This window comes from Panthera tigris, chromosome D2 (genome assembly GCF_018350195.1).
Source record: "Panthera tigris isolate Pti1 chromosome D2, P.tigris_Pti1_mat1.1, whole genome shotgun sequence".
In the NCBI taxonomy this organism is placed as follows: domain Eukaryota; kingdom Metazoa; phylum Chordata; class Mammalia; order Carnivora; family Felidae; genus Panthera; species Panthera tigris.
The window spans coordinates 59,190,440-59,209,721 of NC_056670.1; the positions used below are offsets into that span (position 1 = coordinate 59,190,440).

At 37.0% G+C, this 19,282-nt stretch overlaps 1 protein-coding gene across 10 annotated transcripts in view; it reads left to right on the forward strand.

Moving 5' to 3' along the window:
• Positions 1 to 19,282, forward strand: part of BTRC (beta-transducin repeat containing E3 ubiquitin protein ligase) — a 181,750-nt gene that overhangs the window by 105,892 nt on the left and 56,576 nt on the right. For all 10 annotated transcript variants that reach the window (XM_007080180.3, XM_007080181.3, XM_007080182.3 and 7 more), the window contains one exon: positions 8,495 to 8,584. In XM_007080180.3, coding sequence (XP_007080242.1) covers positions 8,495 to 8,584 — 90 coding nt within the window. The remainder of the gene's footprint in view (positions 1 to 8,494; positions 8,585 to 19,282) is intronic.

A 19,282-nucleotide genomic window follows, 5' to 3' on the forward strand; every position in this document is an offset into this window, starting at 1 on the left:
AGTAAAATTTTCATACAGTGAACTGCATAGATACTGTATAAGTCAGTGAGTTAATGATGAGTCTATCTACCTGTGTAACCACCACCCTCATCAAGCTATAGAACATTTTCATTACCCAAGAAAGTTTCCTTGGTCTCCTTCCCAATCAGTTTTCCCATTGCCAGTGAATCAAAAACTGGTCAGCTTACTCTCATAGGTTAGTTTCACCTTTTCTAGAATTTCATGTAATAGAATCATAGATTTTTGGAGTCTGACTTTCACTCAGTGTAATTTTATGACATCCATTTTATACCACTGTATCAGTAGTTTATTCTTTTTTATGATATATCTGTTGAATAAGTACATTATAGTTTGTTTTCCATTCTTTTGATGGACACCTAAGCTGCTTGCATTTTTGTAAGTGAAGTTGCTATGGATGTTCTTATATAAAGCTTTTTTAGTGAGCATATGTTGAATACTTTTTGATGTGCTTATTAGCTATTCAGATATTTTGTGAAGTATCTGTTTTAAGTTTTTTGCCATTTAAAAAAATTGCATTGTCTTATTGAGTTCTGTTGAGTTCTAGCTGCTGGCTCTGTGAGATATGTGTTCTGTGTTTTCTCATAATATATGGCTTGCTTATTCATGGTGTGTTTTGATGAAAAGTTTCTAATTTTTGAATGAAACCCAGTCTGTCAATCATTACCCCATGATTTGTACATATTCTAGGTTTTCTTCCAGAAGGTTTGTTAAGTTTTAGCTTTTACCCTTTAGTCCATCTCAAATTAATTCTTATGAGTGCTGTTCATTATTTTACCTACACTTTTTTATTCAGTTGTTTTGACACCATTGTTGAAAAGTCTTTTCTTTCCCCCAATGAATTCCAGAAGTGTCGTTGCCAAAAATCAGTTGGTTGTACAAGTGTATTCTATTTCTTTCTCTCTCTCTCTCTCTCTTTTTTTTTTTTTTAATATTTATTTATTTTGAGAGAGAGAGAGAGAGTGGGGAGGGGAAGGGGGGTGCAGGAGACAGAATCCCAAGCATGCTCTGCATTGTCAGCGGAGAGCCTGATGCGGCGCTCCATCTCATGAACCCTGAGATCATGACCTGAGCCAAAATCAAGAGTCTGACACTTAACCGACTGAGCCACCCAGGTGCCCCCAGTGTAGTCTATTTCTGCACCTCCTGGAAAACAGGGTGCTGCTGGGATGCAGAGCAAAGGGTAATAGCAGCTGAGGCACTGACCAACCCCTACTTCAAATCCACACAGAGGACGAGCTCAAAGTACCTTTTCTTTTTAGAAGTGTCTATCCTTGCACCAAATACTATACTGTCTTCATCAATGTAGCTTTAGTAAGTCTTGAAATCAGGTAGTGTGTGTGAGTCTTCCATGTCCTTTTTTTTTTTTAATTAAAAAAAATTTTTTTTAAATTTATTGTTGAGAGAGAGAAACAGAACACAAGGCGGGGGGAGGGGGGTGGGGTGGGGAGGCAGAGAGAGGGAGACACAGAATCCGAAGCAGGCTCCAGGCTCTGAGTAAGCTGTCAGCACAGAGCACAATGGGGGGCTCGAACCCCTGAACCGTGAGATCATGACCTGAGCCGAAGTTGGATGCTCAACTAACTGAGCCACCCAGGTGCCCCAAGTCTTCCATATTCTTAATTTTAATATTATTTTGGCTATCATAGATACTTTGCATTTCTATATAGATTTTAGAATCAACTTAGTTTCTTTTAAGAAGTCTGGGTTTTGATTTGGATTTTATTGAAACCATGTATCCATTTGAGTAGAATTAACCTTGCTGTAATATTGAGTTTTCCAGTCTGTAAACATGGTATATATCTGCATTTAATTGTCTTTCTAAATTTTTCTGAGCAATGTTTCTTAGTTTTCAATGTATATTTCTTACTCAGTTCTAACTCTTTAATCTTTTTTCAGTGCTATTGTAAATTTTTTTCATTCTCTAATTGTTTGTTGCTAGAAAATATAAATTGATTTTTGACTCTTGACCTTATTTCCTATCATTTGTTACTAAAGACAGTTTTATTTCTTCTTTTCCAACATATTTGCCATTTGTTTCCCTTTTTTGCTTTATTTGAATGGCAGTGGCCTCCAATATAATGTTGAATAGATGTGGTAAGAGAACATCTTTGCCTTCCTTGTCCCCAATCTCAGAGGGACTGTATTTGGTCTTTCACTACTAAGTATGATGTTAGTTAACATTTTTTTAGCCACTCTTTGTGGGATTAAGAACGTTCCCTTTTATTTCTAGTTTGCTGAGATTTTGGTTTGTTTTTGTTGTTGTTATTGTCATCATGAATGGGTGTTTAATTTTGTCAAATGCTCCCATCCACACTTATTCTGTTAATATGGTGAATTACATTAATTGAATTTATTAAGACTTTTTGTGTCTGTGTTCATGGGGGATATTGGCCTGTAGTTTTCTTTCTAATGTCTGTGTCAGTTTTTGGTGTTAGGATTATGATGCCCTGATAAAATGAGATGAGAAGTCTTCTCCTCCTCCTCTGTTTTCTAAAAGTGTTTGTGTATAGTTCTTGTATTATTTCTTTCATATTATTTAATAGAATTCACCAGTGAAACCATCTGGGTAGAAGTTTTCTTTATGGGAGGATTTTTTAAAATTTATGTGGAATAATTTTTTATTACAATTTTAATTTCTTTAATAGATGCAGAGCTATTCAGATTTTCTGTTTCTTATTGTGTCAGTTTTGGTAATTTATGTTTTTCAAGAAATGTACCTTATTCAACAGATTGCAGGCTGTATTTTTTTATTTTAATACTGAGATTATCCCATATTGGGTTACTAAAAGCCCCTTTAAGCTGGCATCATTCCCCTCTGACACATCGCCATCATTCCCTGCAGATCTCCAGGTTCATCTTGTATTTTCACCGTCCAGTCCTGTAACCAGCCATTTCTCCAGAGAGCTATGGTTCCTTTTAGTGTAAAATGGTATCTAGAAGCCAAGATTTTTCATCTGGGTTTATATATTTGAAAACCATGAATTCACATTGGTACCTTCAATTCCAATTCAGCACCACAGAGTTTGTTCTAGAGCTCTTCCTTTTCATATTTATAATTCTCTTTTCTAATTGTAAGAAACCTGGTTTGAGATTTTTTTTTTCCTTTCAGCAATTTGAAAATGTTATTTCTTGTCTTCTAGCCTTTGTTGTTTATGGTGGAGAGTCTGCCTTTATTTATATTGTTGGCTCCCATGTATGAAGCATCCATCTTTTTTCTTTGGCTGCTTTCAAAGTTTTGTCTTTATTGGTTTTCAGCAATTTTGACTGTGCGTAGTTCTTGTTATCTTTGTATTTAATCTCCCTAGAGTTTGCTGATCTTCGATCAGTAAGCCAGTGGTTTTCACCAAATTTGAGAAATATTTGATCACTATTTTTATAACTTTTGTGCCCCATTCTCACTTCTCTTCTGGGTTTCCAATTACACATATGTTAGATTATTGACACTTATTCCACAGATAACTGAGACTCTATTCATTTCTTTTTCTTTCACTGTCTCTATTCTCCAGTTTGGATAATTTCAGTTGATCTGTCTTTTTAGTTCATTGACTTTTTTTTCCCTGCTATCTCCAATCTGCTTTTAAGCCCATATAGTAAATTTTAAATTTCAGATAATACACTTTTCAATTGTAGTTTCTGTCCGGTTCATTTTGGATTTTCATTTTTTTCTGGTGAAAATTTCTGTTTATTCATTATGACTGTCTTTCATTTAAGATGTTGAACATTCATTATAGCTTCTGTTAAGCTTTTATATGCTGATTCCCATACAAGATCATCTCAGGGTCATTTTTTATCCTTTTTTCTCTTGACTATGGGTTCCATTTATCTGCTTTTTCTCATGTCTAGCAGTTTTTTTATTATATCGTAGAATTATAAATGACTAATTGCGATGACCCTGGATTCTTTTATCTAACACCGATTAACTTACTGACTGATCACATGACTTCATAGAGTCTTGGTTCCATGTTTGTTAGGGCAAGTATGTTTTCATTTTGCCCTTGGTCTTCAGGTAGATCCCTTACTCCTTAGACTTACTATTTATTCTCAGTGTAGGGTTTTCCAACTTTTCAGTGGAAAGTTTGAGATGCCTATCAAATTCCTCTAACTTAGTAGGAATCATATTCTAAATTATGTCTCCCCTCATGGGCAGCAGCTAGAATCTCAGCTTGGATCTTTCAGTCTTCTGTCATTTTCCACTGGAATCCTTAGAGTGTCCCATTCATGTATGTAGTTTGGAGATTAGCCATGGATTTGAGGGGAATTGTGCCTCCCCTGTGGGTCTATTTTCTATGATTTCTCTTCTCAGTCTCCAGCCACTGTGGCAGTCCAGAACTCCATCCTTTGACATATCAAGCCAATAGAATGGCTTTCTAATTGAATTTTAGTCACCCTGTACCAAGTAGATTGGTGAGTACCCTTAGGGAAAAAGCACATAAACAAGGATGTTACCCAGTGTGATTCTCCTCTTTCAAGGTCAGTCCACACCCTTCCTCCCCCTCTTCTTCACCTACCCTCCCCCTCCCCTGGTTCCTGACTAAGTCAATCTCTGGTGCTTTTAAGTAGTAATTTTAAAATATTCCCCCCCACCCCCCGCCATGGTTTATAATTGTTGCCTTATGAGGGTTAATCCCATATAAATATCTCTACCATTTTTGGAACTTGAGCTCTGTGGCTTACAGTTTTTATGTTATTCAGTATATACTAGTTACTTCATAAGTGTCTTTAAAAAATATAGGAAGTTTTATTTAAAGACTTTTGTGTTGTCTGTACATGCATAATGTCTGCGGTATTAGTAGCTGCAAAAGAAGTACTGAATCCTGAGCCCAGAAGATTCACGTACCAATACCTGCTTACAAATGATCCAATTTATTCCTTTGAAATATGTTTTGAAATAATTTCAACTTAAATAATATAAGAGTAAAATAGTTCAGTGGATAAATTTTTAAAGTTTAACTTGTGTAAATGGAAAACCAATTTTATAATACTTTTTCTCCGTTTTCTTAGATTTTTTTTACCTACACCTTTCCAAAGAATTGACCAAAAATGAATAACTTAAAATATCTATGCATCCATTGCTGACATAAATAAATAGGAGAAATCATGGCTCTTCCTCACAGAAAACATTCCATTTAATAAATGTGGAAGGAAAGAGGGAAAATCACCCTCAGGGGAAAAATCACCATCAGGGGCGCCTGGGTGGCTCATTTGGTTAAGCATCCAACTCTTGATTTCAGCTCAGGTCATGATTTCACAGTTTGTGAGATCAAGCCCCCATCAGACTCCATGCTGTCAGCTTGGGATTCTCTCTCTCCCTTTTTCTCTGCCTCTCCTCTGCTGTGCACATGCTCTCTCTCAAAATAAATAAACATTTTATAAAATTTAAAAAGGGGCATCTGGGTGGTTCAGTCAGTTAAGTGTCCGACTCTTGACTTCTCTGCTCAGATCACGAGCTCGCAGTTTGTGGGTTTGAGCCCCATGTCAGGCTCTGCACTGTTAGTGGGATTCTCTCTCTCCTCTCTCTTGTGTGCACATGTTCGTGCTCTCTCTCTCTCTCAAAATAAATAAACTTAAAAGAATAAAAATAAATTAAAAAAAAAATCACTGTCAGAACACTACACTAAAAATTACCATAGGCAAGATCTACCAGTAGATGCTAAAATTAGCAGGCTGAAGTTGAAACGGAAACAGTATATTTGCATAGTCTCAATATTTCCCCCAATATATTTAGTAATTCCCAAAGGAAGAATAATAAACTTATAATGGAAAATCTTGTCAGACATGACCTTAGGCAAGTGATAAAGGTTAACATCACTATAAATACTTATTAACATACCTCTTGACTTACTTGATGCATTGAGAAGGGCACATCTCTTATGTGGTATTATTCCCAATAATGTATAACTTCCATCTGATCGTGAGAAAACATGAGACAAAGCCAGATTGAGAGGCATTATATAGATTAATCAGTTCTCTTCAGAAGTGTCATAATAAAAGATAAGACTGAAATTGTCACAGATTAGAGGATACTAAGGAGACATGGTAACTAAATTCAATGTGGGATCTTAGGTTAGATACTGAACAGAGGTTCTGCCTGGGTAGCTCAGTTGGTTAAGGGTCTGACTCTTGGGTTTGGCTCAGGCCATGATCTCACGGTTCATGAGTTTGAACCCTGCATCTGTTATGGAGCCTGCTTGGGATTCTCTCTCTTAATTTCTCTCTGCCCCTTTCCCCATCTCAAAATAAACCGGGGCGGGGGGTGGGGGGAGATCCTGAATAATAAAAGGATATTGGTGAGAAAAGTGGTGAAACTAAAAATAAATTCTTTATATTGTACCATGTTAATTTACTTAACTTTGGTAAGTCTTTTGTGGTTACATAAGACATTAACATAAGGGGAAGCTGGGGGAGGGTATACAGGAACTTATTTTTGCAACTACTGTGTAAATCTAGAATTTAAAAAATGGATTCTTTGCTATTGTTGGTTATGAGAGATTGCTTACGTCTTTTTTTAAAAAAAATTTTTTTAACGTTTATTTCTGAGACAGAGAGAGACAGAGCACGAGTTGGGGAGGGGCAGAGAGAGAGGGAGACACGGAATCAGAAGTAGGCTCCAGACTCTGAGCTGTCAGCACAGAGCCCAACGTGGGGCTCGAACTCAACAAACCGTGAGATTATGACCTAAGCCGAAACCAGTCGCTCAACCAACTGAGCCATCCAGGCGCCCTGAGATCGCCTGTGTATTAAGATTTTTCTCTTTAATTCCAACACATATGGTTCTCCAGCATAGTAGTTCTCAAAGAGTGTTCCTAAACCAACAGCATTCATATCAACTGGGGATTTGTTATAAATGAAAATTCTCAGAAGCCTGGGGATGGGACCTAACAATCTGTGTTTTAACAAGCCCTCCAGATGACTCTGATGCATGCTAAAGTTTGAGAACCATGATTTGTACCATCAATTAAAAGTTAGACTACAAGAAAACATTGTTTTACTATATTGGCCAGTTATTAATAATGTTTGCTTACCATTTTTTCAGATTGTGGTAAAATCCATGTAACATAACAACCTCTTAATCATTTTAAATGTACGGTTCAGTGGATTAAATATATTTACATTATTATGTAATTGTCACCACCATCCATCCCCATAATTCTTTTCATCTTGTAAAACTGAAACTCTATACCAGCCTCTGGCAACCACTTATCAGTATTTATCTTTTTGTAACTAGCTTATTCCACCTACCATAATGTCCTCAAGGTTCATCCATATTGTCCTATGTGTCAGAATGTTCTTCCTTTTTTTTTTTTTTAACTTTCTTTTAATGTTTATTTATTTGTTTTGAGAGAGAGTGAGACAGAGAGTGAGAGAGCAGGGGAGGGGCAGAGAGAGAGGAAGAGAGAGACTCCCAGGCAGGATCCGTGCTGTCAGCACAGAGCTGGACGCAGAGCTCGATCTCATGAACCATGAAATCATGACTTGAGCCAAGATCAAGTGTCCAGTGACTAACCCACTGAGCCACCCAGGTGCCCCAGAATGTCCTTCCTTTTTACGGCTGAATACTATTCCATTGATGTACATGCCACATTTTGCTTGTCCCTTCATCTGTTAGTGGATATTTGGGTTGCTTCCATGTGAATAATGCTGCTATGGACATGGATGTAGAAATATCTTTTTAAGACTGCTTTCAATTCTTTTGGGTATACATCCAGAAGTGGCATTGTTGGATCATATGGTAATTCTAATTTTAATTTTTTGAGGAGCCATTACCATGCTGTCATCCACAGCAGCTGTAGCCTTTTACATTCCCACCGGCAGTGCTCAATGGTTCCAATTGTTCCACATCCTTGCCAACACTTACTGTTTTCTGTTTTTGTTTTTGTTTTTAATTTTTTTAACGTTTTATTTATTTTTGAGACAGGGAGAGACAGAGCATGAACGGGGGAGGGTCAGAGAGAGGGAGACACAGAATCTGAAACAGGCTCCAGGCTCTGAGCTGTCAGCACAGAGCCCGACGCGGGGCTCGAACTCACGGACCGCGAGATCACGACCTGAGCTGAAGTCGGCTGCTTAACCGACTGAGCCACCCAGGCGCCCCTGTTTTCTGTTTTTTAATAGTAACCATCTTAGTGGGTATGAAGTGGTATCTCATTGTGGTTTCATTTCTGAGCTGATGTGCTTGTTGGCCATTTGTATTTCTTCAGAGAAATGTCTAAGTTCTTTGCACATTTTTGAATAGCTCTATCACCTTCCAGCAGATCACTGCTGCTTACATACTTGTTCATGAGTTCATCATTGGCTCTTGTGGGCTCTCACTTTCTTTGCTTCCTGTTGTCTACCTTGTTTCCAGTTTGCATAAATCTGGAATTTATACATAGGTCTATCTGTACGTTGATTTTGAGAAATGGAACAAAATTTGAAAACTGTATATGACAGCATTTTAATATTTAAACCTGTTTCCAAAAAATTCTCATTACAGACTTACAACAGCTGTGCCAGACTCTGCTTAAACCAAGAAACAGTATGTCTAGCAAGCACTGCTATGAAGACTGAAAATTGTGTGGCCAAAGTAAGTAATATTACTCATCAATATGCATTATACCGCATCTTAACAGTGCTTTATCTGTAAACATCTTTATATCATATTGCTATTAAAGATCATCACAAGATTTTATATTTAAAAAAAAAAATAGAGGAGACATCATTTTATCCAAAGCAGATTGCAAGTTGGAGTCTCCATCTTTTCAGTTGCAAAAGAATCTTTTGATTATGCATTCTGGTCACACTTCAGTCGAATTCACATTTGTTACTTGACACTAGTTATGGATTATTACAAATAAATAAGATTCATGAAAGAAAATATACAATTACTTTCATAAGGTTGTTCATGGGTTTTAAATGTAATTAAGTATAGGGTATCCATTGCAAGGATTGTGAGATACACTATAGAAAATCCAGTTATTATAATACTATTATTATTTATTGAATGGCTAAAGATAGAAATATTGCTTTTGGTGATTTTGATCTGAGTGTACAAGTATGTTTTATCGTGCATATGCTCTACCTTTTCTCGTGCACAAAATGTATGTATATCTACAGAGATAAAATTAATCACACATTAGAGATCTTATGATCTAATAATTACATTAACTATGGCTCAAATCTTTCAAGTATCTCTAATTAGTTAGGAACTTTGACCTAAATTTCGATATCAGCCATTTTGATTATTCCAGGACTAAGTAAAATTCCAGTATGGGCTCGGTTTCTAGACTTTTACTTTGCATATATGCAAAATTATTGTTTTAATAGCTATTCAGGGATTTGTCACTGTTACAACATTTCCAACTTTAACTACTTTAGTTTAGTCTATCTTATTATACTAAGGCTTTCAGTTACTTGCTATTATTATTAGAGCCAGACCTGGTAATCAGGTAGTCTCCATCCTTTACTAAAAAATCAAAGGACAGCAATATTTTTTATTATTTTTATTTTCTTTCTTAAAACATAGTCACTGGACCTACTTAATCAACTGAAATCATACTAACTATAACCATTAGAAATGATCCATATAATAAGTGTCAGAATTTATTTAAAATTATAGTTTAAAAAGTTGGTTAAGTGTCTCCTAAATTAGAGTGTCTTAGTAACTTGCTGTAAAATATGAAAATAATAAATTACATGTATTTATTTTTTCAGCCATTTAGTCACAACTAACAAGTGCTAATTGACCCTATTTTGTGTCTGGCATTTGTACATTGAAATGGGGGACCAATTATTTGGGCCTCTAAAAATAATCTTCCTCCTTTTTGGCCACATTGCTCAGTTTCATCACAAGTGGGTGACTTCTGGCTAAACAAGGTAAAATCTTAGCATGAGCACCGATCCAAGGACAGGGTGACAATTTTAATGAGTTTCATTGAGAGCTGGCCAAGTGAGCATCTGTTCCTTTTGTTTCTCCATACTTTGTAAGCCAGGATTTCTAAGCTATATAGTCATGTTGGTGTGTGTCTGCATGATGTGTTTTGTTTTGTTTTTCTCCCACCCTGTACTTCAGTGGTGCATGGTTAGAAATCTTCTGGCATCTGGCACAATGGCATAATTTCTTCTGTGCTCTTGGGTGAGGAAATAAGTTTGCTCATTGCTGCTCATCTGTCTGTTTCCTTTGCTCCCAGATGGTGACCCTCTCATCCCACCCTTGCTTATTTTAACATTATTCTGACACTTAGATCCTTTCATCGTCTCCTTAAATACCCTAATTTAATAATGATTTCTATCATTTCCTGTTGGAACCTACCTAACTTTCTGGTTCCTTTTGTTGGCCCACATCCTGGCTTCTGGTTCATTGCTTCAGATTTGAGCCAAATAATTAGTTGATCAATGGCAAATAAAAACACGTAGCTAAAATTATGTCTTTCTTGTAACAGCCTCCAGTAGGTACCAGTAACATGAGTTTTCCTTTTCTATTTCCCTTCCGTAAGAGTTTTCCCTTTTCTATTTACATATGTTATGTGTACCTCATGATTCTGTGCTGTTTCTGTTGGCCTCATTTATTGCTTGACCTGTGAAAGGTAATGACTTGCCATTATTTTTGTAGGTCTACAAGCTTGTCCTGTTTCCTGCTCTTCACCTTTAGCCCTTAACTGAGTAGTTTCATCTGCTACATTTGATATGGCTGCAGTGGTTTTTAACTTTGTACAGGTGTCCGTTGTTGATTCAGACCGCACTCCCAAGTGGCCTTGAATGTCCAACCATCTCCATGTGAGAGCACCTATAATATAGTGCTGTCAACCATTTTTTCCTCTAGCGCAAAGCAGCTAATTCTGATGAGTGACTTTGATTTGGGTGAAAATAGTAGTTACTATTATTGAATATTGTTTATTATGAGTTTTAGAGAAGACATCAATACCAGTTATTCCCTGAAAAACAGCAAAGTTGTTAAGTTCAGACCCTGTAGTACATAGTATGTGACTCTTCTTTGGCAGAAATAGCTTACAATAAATGTTTTATAATAGGTCTATGAAAACGGGCCCATTCGTCCTCTTTAGAATACAAGAAAACAAAGTGGTAAGAAAAACTACGGCCACTCTAGGTTAATAATAATCTGAATCTCTAACTTGAAGAATGAGACCTAGGAAAAGATTTAAAAATAAAAATGGGGTCATTTTATCAGTATAACCTGGTCTAAGTAACATTTGGAGGCATTGAAATATCTTTTATTTTCTTCCAAAGCCTTCTTTTCTTTCTAATTATAGGTCTGTAGTTCATGAGATTTGTTTGGAACATGACGAGCTCTGTATTTATTGTAGCTTTAAATGGACAGTCATTATTGACTGCCAGCTTAGTCTTTAAAATCAATAATTACATTGTACCTAATTGTCAACCTTCATGATGTTTTTTAATTGGTAAAGAAAGCTAACTAGAAAAATGAAGAGCATTACTTTTTTATGTTATCTTGTTGGTGACTTTATATTTAAATATTACTAAAAATTTTGGGTTCAGGGTTTTCCTAATTTACTTTTTACACATACATGCATGCACAGAATTAAAATTGAGTTGTTTGAACACAGCTACCGACATACCTGCCCAGGTGGGAGAAGTTATGCCTCTTTATGTTTGGAAAATAAACCTCTTCAGTAGTCCTTTGTAGATGTTCTGTATTGTAGTTGTTTGTTGTTACTGTTTTTTACTTGAGACTAATAATCTGTTTGCAACTGACTGAGACAGAAAAATGTGATGTTCCTTTCCACTCACTCCAGATTTTGATAGAAGACTTGTTTTATTTATTTCCAAAATTATATCCGCAGGAAACAAGCTGTTTAAATTCAGATTATGCTGAAGCAAAATGGTCCTGGTATGAGAAGCAACGTGCTGTTTTACGAGCACAGAGTCCCTTTTCTCATAACTGATTGATAGTAAATATTTTCCTGAAGAATTATTGCCAACCATGAACAGTGCAACTGTTTCACTTTTTTTCCGTGCTACTTGCTGTACCAGCCATTGTCGGTAATTAAGATCTACAATTCACAATGCAGACGTTTGCACTTCCTCTGGGTCTGCGCTATTTATAAGGCATTTCAGCTGTTCAGAGTTTCTTTTGAGTTTTAAACTACATGTTAACAGGCTTCTTTAACATACTGTTCCACAAGTAGCATGTCAGATGGTCCATTCTTTGCACAGGCCTCTCTGTCGGGTCTAAACATTAGCTTTGTGGAGAATATATTAACATGGAACCATATCATTGAGGCCAATAAGGTTGGAAAAACTCCGGCATGTTAATGTGTTACACATTAGGCATATTGCCGTTTCAAAAAGGCAGGAATAAAGTTCAGAAGTACTATTTTTTTTCTTTCATTTTACAGATGTTCATATGATTTTAATGAGTGTGAATGGGAGTTATAGAGAGGTTCTGAGAAATACTAGTAAAGTGACATTTCCCAGCTCGCTTTCAGGTAATAGAATAATAGAATCAAGGACCATTATTATAGACAAGAGTTTGTGTGTTTGTCAGATTAAAGATGCAAGAATACACCTTCTAGATGTACATGATATTTAGGAGTACTGACGAGGGACACCAAAATGGATCAGCTGATTGACGGCACATTTGTTGTATAATCATCTTCAGGAACCTTAAGTAGCATATGCCATTGGAGAGGAAACTGTAAACAGGAATCCTGGTCTATATTAATTCGATAAAATTAAAAGTCATGTTTAACCATTTCAAGAGCATTAATTTCAAAAGGAAAACAAAAAAAAGTCCAGACCCCATTGAGAATCTTGAACTATGCCCTTGAATGAGAGAACTGCCTATATAGTCTCCTTACTAACTGCACTCATTGCTAAACATACAGGAGATAGAAACAAGAAGCAGAAAGCTGTCAACAGAGTATGTGTAAAACTTTGCCTTGAGTGGATATCAGACTGGCTGTTAGAAGCCTAAAGTCAGCTGTGTTGATTCTACATGTTGGACACCAGCATCTTCCAGCAGAGCAGATCTGCAGAGAAAGGCAGACATGGGTTTCAGTGCTGATTCTTGATGGGCCCTTGAAGATAGAGCTTCAAAGCCTTTCCAAGGCAGTTTTATTGGCCAGAACCCAAAACTTTGTGTGGTTCTTTTGAACTACGTTGTTTGTGTAAACTTATTTTCCTTAGTGAACTCTTTATGAACCTTTTTTTTTTTTTTTTTTTTTTTTAAAGATAGCAGCATTGGTTCAACTGTTGGGAACCACTAGATCTGACCGAGGCACTTCAAGATGCTAGAACCTATTCACATTTCTGTCTAGCCAGGGAGCTAATAAGATTAAGCCTGTCTTTGTGGATCGGTCTAGATTAGCAGGAGATGAGCCCAGTCAGTGTTTTCCTCAGTGAAAAAGGAAAGGTTGGGAGAGAGAGGGGTGAAGGAAGAAAGTTCTTCATCAAGAACTGACTGCAGTATTGCCTGCTGATGCATGTCGGATCACCCGCACCGAGAGATCACATGGCTTCTCCAAAAGTCAAACGATCAATTCGCCTCGTTTTGGCTCTGTACTTAATGCACAAACAGTGCGATCTGCGGGGCTGTAATTGCATTGTTAGGGCCAAGGAACAAGCCTGTGCCTTTTCAGCAGACAGCTGGCAGGGAGAGAGGCATGTTGTTAGGAAAGAGAGAGGCAAGGCAAATAAAATTACTGCTAACGCTCAGAGATCGGCAGGAGTCCTACTTGCCTAATCTTACCGGTGGGAGCAAGCGGCTGTTGTAATCCAATTATAGCAGCATAAGCAATTTGTTAGACACTCCGCATAATGTAACAATTTCCCAATAAACTCTGACTTGTAATAACGTCGGCAAGAGTCCGCATAAATCTGCCCGAATGGTGGGGGCTGGAGCGTTCGGCTGGGGGCTTGTAATTGGCGCCATCAGCACGTTTTGCGGAGTGCAGTATGGTGCAGTCTTTTAGTGCAGGAATTTTAAGGAGAAAAGCATGGCACACGTTTCTTAGAGAAAGAAAAGTGGCCATTAAAAGGGGAGCAGCAAGAAGGGCATACTCTTGCCTTCACATTACCTAGGAATCTTAGTGTAGAAAGAAAACAGGAGGAAGCCATGTTTCCTTCAGTACTAAAGTGGGGGAGGGGGAAGAGTGTATGGACTAAATTCCTTTATTTAAAAGGCGTCAGTTTCTATTATTTATACCCGCCTTTACCGGCCCCCCAAATGCTGTTCAGGCACCATTTAGTTAACATTTTTACAAAATTGTTCATAGCCAGGCGAGACTAAAAATGCCAAGTTTAAATCTTTTCTTCTAGAGTTTATCATTTTCTTTACAACAGGAAAATATATTTCCTTTGTGCCCAAAATAAATCTTTTAAAGATCTCATCTCATTGAATATCAAACCTTTCTGTAGAGTTCTGCCTTCCGGTTTAAGAAACCATCTCTTACTGAAGGGTTTAAAACCCAGCTTGTTTGCTTAGCTGGCTTTACTACATTGCTTATTTTCTATTCTGCAATATATTGTGAATGTCTATGATGCTAGGATTAGGAATCTTTCTTGTTGAATGCTTACATTGTACAAAAATGCAGTTATTCTTATTTAAAACTGTACCTGTATGATCATTATAGAAATAATTTTGATTCCTAAGTCATAACATTTCTGTTTGGGAAAAATATTTGTTGTGTGGAGCAGAGTAGAACCTCCATTATTTATTGATTGATTAGGGTTGGTAGTCACAGAATCAAGTTTATTTATACAAGGTATAGGAGGTGAGGAGTGCTCATAGATCTGAGTTAATAGACAGATTTTCATGCTACTGAGTCTGTATTAAATGTTATCTGCTTTCTTATGCCAACCCAACTCTTCATTGTTGTTAATTTGTGTCAAAACAAAGCTTCTGAAATAAGAACAGGATTATTCAAAATACCATGTTGCTGTGGGTATTATTACAATAAATATTTACTTTCAGTATAAACATTTCCTTCCACTGAAGCAAATGCTGCCTTGTTTGACTGGAGCTACATCAATAAACTGCAGTGCCTCTAATAAAGCCACTCAGTGTCTGGGTTTAACTAATGGCTGATTTTCATGGCTTTGACAGTGAGCTGTGTGCGTTATTTTCTCCTGATATTGTAAAAATAATGAGAGCAAATTAGAACAATCAGTTTACACAGATAGCTCCTGATTGGAGGCGATGGGCAATATGGCAGCAGGTAATCCATCTTCGGGCTCTTGTCACATTAACTTCAGTAGTGTGAAAAGATCAGGTGGGGTAAGCAGGGATCCTGCCCAATCGGAACACTGAAATTAATGAGAAGAGCATTGTTCTGTGATCAACCTTTTAATTAGCAAGATTGGAAACGCAGGGAGTGAAGAAGGCAGCACCACAGCTGCACAATGCCAGGCACAATTCCTGAAAGGGGAAAGAATAAAAAGAAAAATCAGTGGGTTTTATATCATACTTCTCTTGCTGTATATAGGCATCGTGTTTCCATTCTGGAGCTTGTTTACAGACTTCAACAAATACTGCCTACTTTCCAAAGTAATATCATAAATATAGTTGATGTGTTTGTCATCTATAGGCTGTAATTCTTTCAGGGGTCATTTAGGATTTTGATTACCAGTATACTGTCTTTGGCATTGCATATTGGGTTTTAACTTTTGATTTTTTTTTTTTTTTTAAATTAAGTAAGCAAAGAATTTACATTTTAAAAGGTCTGCTTTGTCGACCTCCCACCATTCAGCCCCTCCAATATGTAGAGTTTTTCTTGCAAGTAGCATCAGAGTTTTCTGGTCTGGAAAACTTTTGTCACTTTGAGTTGTTTGAAAGAGGAGCAAAGTCCAGGCAGGAAGCTATGGCATATTTAAATTGTGTCCCTTTCCTGATTCTGTTTATTAGGAAAATCACTGTGTCCCCTCCCACCCCGCCCCCCACCGTGCTGTTGACTTATCAGTGTTGAGGGTGTTATTTCAATTTATATAATTAAGAATTGAATATCAATAAAGTATGGTATTTATAGGAGGAAGAGAGGGTGAAATCTATGTAGCAACAGACTAAAGGCTGATTCATCCATTTAAAGCTCAGTTATACTAAAATTGAAACCTTGTTAATTATCGCTGTAATATTGGAAAATGTGGTATAAAGCCATGGAAGATATTAATGAGCCAGATTTTCTCTGCCAAATCAATGCCTGTTTTCTAGGCCTATTTTGACAGGCTTTAACTTTGGGGAAGGTATGAGGTTTTTAGTATTTTAATCTTTATGCTTTTAGTTGCTTACAGTGAAAGCAGAAATATAATGTAAGCTATGTAAATGAATCCAGTTATCTTCCAAGCATATATAAAATAAATTTGTTTTTTTTTATATTAACAATTAAGTGACTTAGACATTTATTTAAAGTACTAGTACATATGGGGCACCTGGGTGGCTCAGTCGGTTAAGCATCCAACTCTTGTTTTCGGCTCAGGTCATGATCTCGCAGTTCATGAGTTCAGGCTCCACACTGACAGTGCGGAGCCTGCCTAGGATTCTCTCTTTCCATCTCTCTGTGCCCTTCCCCTGCTCGTGTTCTCTCTCTCTCTCTGTCTCTCTCTCTCACAAAAGAAATAAATAAACTTTAAAGTAAAGTACTAATACATAAAAGCCAGTTATCAGGCACCCTTCTGAGTACAGAATTAACAATAAAGAGCCTGTTGTATGAAATATTGAGGTTAGGTGTAATATCTTTTATCATCATAGTTAATAGGACTTTCTTCATAATTTGTATAACTAATGGAGATTCTAGCCTTGCAACCTTAAGGTATTTACAGAATGTAAGTCCCTGATATTATAGCCCTATGTAAAACCCATAGAACAAAGGCACTTCACTACCCATCTCCCTAGTCCTCTCCCCACCCCCACCCCCCAAATCTTTAGTATAGCTTTTGGAATTCTGTCAGAAACCTTATTTTTGTTTTTGTTTTTGTTTTTTGATTGATCACTTTTCCTGAAAATACTCTTATTCAGTATTTTAGGATCAGTGACTTAATACAAAATAGTTTCTAGGACTTCCCCTACCCCCAACACACTCTTTAAGAGAATGGTGCTACTGTGCATATTAATATTTTAAAGCCCACTTGTTAGAATTTTGCATGATATTTTTCTATATTCCTTAATCTGAAGAAAAATTTTTTACTTACCGCTTTTATGGATTTTTGTGGCTGTTTATTCTCCTTTCTCCTAATTTGGCAGTTTCAGAAGCCTGGGCTCATAAGTTGTCCAAGGATATGTTCTTAGTCATATGGTGTAAATAGATCACTTACAAAGCTTGTGAAACCTGAGCTCTCCTTTTGAACCTTTCAGTACCCATGAGCTCAGGATCCATACATGTAAAATCTTATTCTTGTTTCATGACTCCAGCTTGTAAGGCAAATGAGCTATGAATTTAAATGACTATTCTACTCTATACCAACTTTCTACCAAATAAAATTGGTATTTTTCTCCTTTTTTCCTATGATTCTGGATTTCCATCTGACCTAGTGACCTTGCCAATATTTGTTCTTGTTAGAGTTCTTTTCCAGTAAGATCTGCTACTCAAGATTAGTGTTAAAATAGACGAGGGCATATTTTTTTATGTTAGTAATTACAGAAATGTCTAACTGGCTGAATGACCAAGAAACTCCTTTTTAGTTTCCTAACAGAGCTAGAATTACCAAGTCACCTTAAATTCTACTAATTCCAAGTCTCATCAGTCGGGTTCACTGTAGAGAATTTTTCATTAGTCTAGTCTTTTGGAGTTCTCGTGTGTGGAATCAGCTGAATCTCTGAGGCTATTATGATCCTTTCTAAGTTCTCCATCCACCTGCTTTTTGGTTTTGGGATATGTTCCTATTTAAAGAATTGGAAAATGTCCCATTTTTTCTCATGTACCTTCAGGATGGAAGACGTTTGTCTTTTTTTTTTCTTTCAGCTTTGTATTTTGCTACCCAAAAGTTTGAGGAGGAGAGAGGGTATGTTAATATTTACTAAGCCCTATGTTTAGGCACTATAGTGCTAGCTGTGTTACCTATTTCAGTCCTTACGTGAACCTGATACGATGGATATATAACCCCTATTTTATAGATAAGGAACCTGAAACTTAGAGAAGTTAAGTCTTTTCCCAGGTTTTCACATCTTTAAGTTGTAGGGTCAAGTTTTCAACTCAGATCTCCCTGACTTCAGAGTCATTTCTATACTAGACCAGGTTTGTTGCCTTTCAAATAATATTTGGAGGCCCTCTGTATCTCTCCTACCATTACAATTGGCCTCACACTACAAACCACCTATAGCTTTTCGCCATTTGATTTCTGTAACACTTTTGACAGCTAGCAAATGTTATTTCTTCATCTCCCCTGCCTCCTTTACTGCTTGTAAAATACGTTGTTCTGACTGACCTGAGCCAAGTACGATATTCAGAAGACTTAACTATCTCTATTCTGGGCTACTTAGTCAATAATTCTACTATGTAATTTTAAATGCTTACTCAATAATAATCACTTGCCTTGTAAACAAAGGTCTTTAACGTATCTAAGATGACCTCATGGCTCCATGTTCCATTCATAGTTCTACACGTTAAATGAGAGGGACAGTATGAGTCCAATACAGCCGGTTCAGTGTGGTCACTCACACCTTATTGTTTTAGAAGTTGTTTTGAGGGGCGCTGGGGTGGCTCAGTCAGATAAGTGTTCGACTTAGGCTCAGGTCATGATCTCTCAGTTCATGAGTTTGAGCCCTGCAATGGACTCTGTGCTGACAGCTCAGAGCCTGGAGCCTGCTTCGGATTCCGCGTCTCCCTCTCTCCCTGCCCCTCCCCCGTTCACGCGTGCTTGTGTGTGTGCATGCACACGCTCTCTCTCGCTCTCTCTCTCTCAAAAATAAATGAACGTGAAAAAAAAAAAGTTGTTTTGGAATACAGATCTCATCCTACTTTCTGTGTCAGGATTTACATTGTAAGTATGTATTGGCAGTCCTTTTATACCAAAAATTTATTTTTCCTGATTCAGCTTGGTAATTAATTTTGGCAGTTAAAAAAAATGTCCCTTATGGCTTCAAAACTCTGGCTCTGATTACATTTCAGTAAATATCTTTATATGGTTTACGTGCTTCTGGATAATTTGGTGATTGCAAAGACATGGTGAGGATATCAGAATTAATAGCTGGACATTAAAGTCCTGTTTCAGAGAGGAGAGAGGAAACTTGGGAGAGGAGTGATTTATTAAAAAGAAACAGGTTTATTGAAAGCAAATGAAAACAAAGAGCAAACAGGGGCACCTGGCTGACTCA